This window comes from Silurus meridionalis, chromosome 9, assembly GCF_014805685.1.
Source record: "Silurus meridionalis isolate SWU-2019-XX chromosome 9, ASM1480568v1, whole genome shotgun sequence".
Classification (NCBI taxonomy): domain Eukaryota; kingdom Metazoa; phylum Chordata; class Actinopteri; order Siluriformes; family Siluridae; genus Silurus; species Silurus meridionalis.
The window spans coordinates 25492593-25497249 of NC_060892.1; the positions used below are offsets into that span (position 1 = coordinate 25492593).

Here is a 4657-nt window from a genome sequence, read left to right on the forward strand (position 1 = left end):
AAGCGTTATAACACCACGAGTGACTCATAGCCTCTCTAATGTCATCTAATTAAATAATGATTACACAAATTATATACTAAAATAAGTAGGGTGAAGGTTTTGCCTACAACACACACACACACACACACACACACACACACACACACACACACAATTTTACACATTTTACTTTCGTACACAATTTAAAGTTTCCGCTTAGGTTAACGTGCCACCTAGCGGTCAGAGTGTTAACTGCACCAGACATCCTCATGCACCAACCTATTAAACTGTATTTATTTTTCTTTCAAAACAACGAAAAATGAATCCAGATCAATCCAAATGTATTTACATTTATAAATAAACATTTTCTCTATAAACTAACACTAAAAAAACAGTGGCTTTTGCTCTTAGTATTTGCCAGTCTTTGTTTTTTTTTTAACAAGATCAGTGTTAAAGGAACTGCTGATGGAAAGTCTGGAAGGGTTTTTTTTTTTTTAATCTTGTTGCAAAACACAAACGTTGTCTCACTCCACCTTTTTGAAATCGTACATTAAGTTGTATTTAGGTTGAAGAAATTGTATTTGAGAAAATAAGCAAATTTGTTGAAGCATCTGTAGGTCAATGGGTCTCCTTAATAATCTGGTTCTGACCACGCGTCAGTGAGGCTAACATGGCCCTGAAGCTGTGTTTCCGCCCTCTGAATGGACTCGACAGCCTGCTCTTCGTGGTGGCCGTCAAATCCGTACCGAGGAGCTCCGGTGGTGTTCGAAACACCTCATCATCTAGCCTGCTGGAATGATCTTCGTCCTTCACTGTAAAATCCTCTCCTGCGCTCTCGCTCCGATTTCCTTGCTCTGTGTGCGGGTCAAACTTCAGCACCCTACGAGTTCCTTCCAAACCGCCACCCTGAGCCTGCGTTTCCACGAAGCTGCTCACGTCACCAACACATTGCTTCTTGGAAACTTTCTCCAACCTCTGCAATGCTTCGTGGTGAACGTTGTCAAATACGTGCGACTTTTCTTTAGAGGTATTGCTGAGATCCAGCGGGAAATGTTGCTCCGATGCGTCATCTGTTTCTGAGGACTTTCTCTTTTTTCGCCTCTGAGCAGCTGATATTCTGCTGTGCGAAGGCAGTGGAGGTTTTCCTGAGCTTCTGCGCCGGTGGGGCGGTCTCGATTTGCTTTTGGAAGGCTTTCGAAACACCTTTTTGCAGCGCCGCAGGTTTCTAAAAGTAGGGAAAAAAACAACAAAATGTACCATGGACTGGAGACGCACAACTCGGGACCTAATAGCTGGTGTCGTAACATCACAACCATCCCGCTGACGGTTTTGTCTTCTACAAACCATCTCCAAAATTAGAAAAAAAAGAGATCTAATCTTCACATTTTCTGGACAAACCTCTGCAGAAACACGTGAGGTCTGGAGCAACGTGGCAACGCTGGATTTTCCATGCCATCTTCCAACTGCTTCAGAGCTCGCAGCCGGATGTGCTTCAGGTACACCCATAACCTCCTAAAGGGGCAAAACAGACTGTGTTTAAGCACCACCAGAACCCACAATGCAACAAATTCTTCTTCTTCTTTTGTTTCTTTAACACGCATACCCTCGCGATCGCCGGATTCTCTGTGGACACCGTTTTTTATTCAGCAGCCACTCATCACATGAGAGCGAGGCCGGATCTGAGACGGGGTTCGTCAGAAACAGCATCGGGTCAAAAAAATATTCTCACAACAATTCTTGGTCAAGTTCTCAGTCCAGATATTTACCATCTTGGTCATCTTGTCTTTTTTTTCTCAGAGGCCCATGCCTCTTCATTCTGGAGAAAAGCCTCTGGCACATCCTGCACCTCAGCGAGTGAAGGCCAGCAGAAGGCGAGCTGGGGCCTGACACCACCGAGCCTTCAGATCCAGACCCGTCCTGTCGATTCTCTGCAAAGGACTTTGACGGACTGTTGGATAACCATAGATGGTCTGAAGCGTCGCTGCTCGACAGGAACGTTTTCAGCGTATCCTCAGCCTTCGAACCCATCGGTAACGATATCTTCTGCCTTTATTAAAAAAATTTGTCAGTATTGTAACTTTTCAGTATTAAAAGTTACATAAAGATTTATTTTAATACATGAAGTTGCATAAATATTCAACACTGCTCTGGGAGAACTTTTTAGAAAGGACTGAGAAAGAAAGATATATACAGCGTCGTGATAAAAACACTCTATATGGATATTAGACTTGAGTTTGACTGATTACTGGGATTTACAGATAAATCGGCACCGATAGTTGACTGCAGGAACTATCAGCAAAAACCCACGAGGGAAGTTTTTCCGGGTTGCATTATACAGTACGAGAGTGGCCTCTAGAGGCAAATCACTGACATCACATGCTGTCTCTTTGTAGTCTTTTTTTTTTTTCTATTTTTATTTATTTTATACAAATCTCGAGTAATTGGTTATCTGCAAGTACAATTCCACCAAGCTATCGGTTAAAAAAAAAAAACAATGATCACTATTACTTTTTTCCTGTTATGTCTATTATAATCCCTTGCAAAGTTTTTTCATCCGATTATGGGGTGTATCTGAGGAGATTAGTGATCATTCCTCTATATTAGGAGATCAGGTGGAAGTTGATGGAAGGAGTGAGGTGTTCAGTAGGGTTAGGCAGGTATGGGGTTTAGTTTAAAGCTTGAAGACCTTCACACACCAGATCTTCATGAAGCTCGCTTTGTTCCTAGTGAGATGTCATGCTGGAACAGTGTTAAAGACATGTTTTACTGTTATGTGCTTCTAACTCTGAGAAAAACTACATAAAAGAAAAAATGTATGTCAATTGGGCGTGCACTGAGCAGTTGTCTCTGTGGTGCCCCCTAGTGGAGAAGCGGAGACACTGCGTTCCTGTTTTCAGAGCAGAAATCAGCTTACAAAGCGGATTTAGTTCATAATTTATTCATGTGGTCGGATTTTACTTCCCCCCAGAATTCTGCTGTTTGACAAAACACCAGGCAGCTACAGGACCGAATCCTGATCCGATTCAGGATATAAAGTCTGATCAGTCTGACTCGATATAATCCAAGTACTTACTGCGGCTCCAAACGAGGTGCTTTTTCCTGAAATCCATCATATCCGCGTGTGTGTGTGTGTGCGTGTGTGTTCTCGCGTCAAACGGACTTCCAATAACAAATCGTATTCCTTATGTCTCTTTTCCTTCTTTTAAGAATGCGTCTACTCCACGCTACATCATCAACGCGACAGGAAATCATAGAAATCACGTGCTTTATACGATTTCCTGCGTTTTTATCGACAGTTTTATCGCCGATAAAAGGAAACTGCGAACCCACAACGTTAGTTTTCCGCTGGTTGTTTTAAACGTGTCCCCGGCGGCCATTTCTCTTCTTCGCGGCGCTTATAGAGGGAAAGAGTTGTGGTGCCCCCCTGGTGGACAACAAGGGCACTGCATCTGTACACTGTCCCTACTTTATGGATGTACAATGTCTATGGATGGATGGATGGATGGATGGATGGATGGATGGATAGATAGATAGATAGATAGATAGATAGATAGATAGATAGATAGATAGATAGATAGATAGATAGATAGATAGATAGATTTATATTTATAATAGGGGAAGCAGTTGTATCTCCCCCTAGTGGACAACAAGAGCACACCAACTACACATTGACCCTACTGTATGGAGGATGAAAAGACTAAGAGTGAATAAATGCATAGATAGATAGATAGATAGATAGATAGATAGATAGATAGATAGATAGATAGATAGATAGATAGATAGATAGAATTCATGGCATTTGGGAAAGGATATATTTATATTTATTATAGGGGAAGCAGTTGTATCTCCCCCTGGTGGACAACAAAAGAACAGCACCTACACATTGACCCTACTGTATGGAGGATGAAAAGACCAAGAGTGAATAAATGCATAGATAGATAGATAGATAGATAGATAGATAGATAGATAGATAGATAGATAGATAGATAGAACTTATGACATTTGAAAGACAGGATAATAATAATAACCGAAAGCTCCTCTCCCGGTCTGGTGCTGCTGGATGCATTAGTCATTGTGAGTAATTTGAGCCGAGTCACTGTTTCAGTATCGCTTCCACAGCACTGATGCTTTAGGACCTCCCCAGAGTCACACTTAATATCAAGTGTCTGGTTTAAACATCCACCTGTGATGCTGAATACAGTTTACACACAGTATAATCTCACTTAATTAGTCATACACACATCCAGCATGTGCATTCCTGCATATTTCCTGGAATAGTCCCTGAACCATTCAGGTTATCGAAAAAAAACGAAAAATGTGCAGGTTCTTCAAGGTTAGAACCTTGAAGAACCTGCACATTTTTCGTTTTTTTTCGATGGAACCCTGCAGACTCCTTCATAAAATCCTAACATAATGTCTCAGGTTTTGAGTGGTGCTTTGTAAACGAGAAATAACTGCTTTAAAAATCAAGAACACTGTAGGACCAAAAGTTTGTGGACACCTGACCATTTCTATTCATGTGCTTTTACATATGTGTTTCTGGAACTTTGTATTGTCCCAACTTTTTTAGGAATTGTGTTTGTACTGCAGTGTGTTTTCTCAGCCATTTTAACACACACACACACACACACACACACACACACAAACAAATAAATCACACAAAATCCTTTTTCTGGAA

General features: G+C 41.3%; 1 protein-coding gene across 1 annotated transcript; it reads right to left on the bottom strand.

Moving 5' to 3' along the window:
• Positions 1–257: 257 nt before the first annotated feature.
• On the bottom strand, positions 258–3394 carry si:ch211-227n13.3. Its single transcript, XM_046856769.1, has 5 exons — positions 3053–3394; positions 1746–2026; positions 1583–1658; positions 1378–1491; positions 258–1204 (listed from the first exon to the last, which is right to left on the bottom strand). Exons 2-5 carry the CDS (start codon positions 2005–2007, stop codon positions 598–600), a joined length of 1059 nt encoding a protein of 352 aa, XP_046712725.1. The 5' UTR covers positions 2008–2026; positions 3053–3394; the 3' UTR covers positions 258–597.
• Positions 3395–4657: the final 1263 nt, after the last annotated feature.

Bases quoted from the DNA above. Each gene is read 5' to 3' on its own strand.
- si:ch211-227n13.3 (XM_046856769.1), bottom strand. From the start codon at position 2,007: ATGGGTTCGAAGGCTGAGGATACGCTGAAAACGTTCCTGTCGAGCAGC. The intron at 1,659-1,745 runs GTAAATATCTGG...ACCCCGTCTCAG, and splicing joins AAGACAAGATGACCAAGATG to ATCCGGCCTCGCTCTCATGT. The intron at 1,205-1,377 runs GTTTGTCCAGAA...CCCTACTTTTAG, and splicing joins CCTCACGTGTTTCTGCAGAG to AAACCTGCGGCGCTGCAAAA.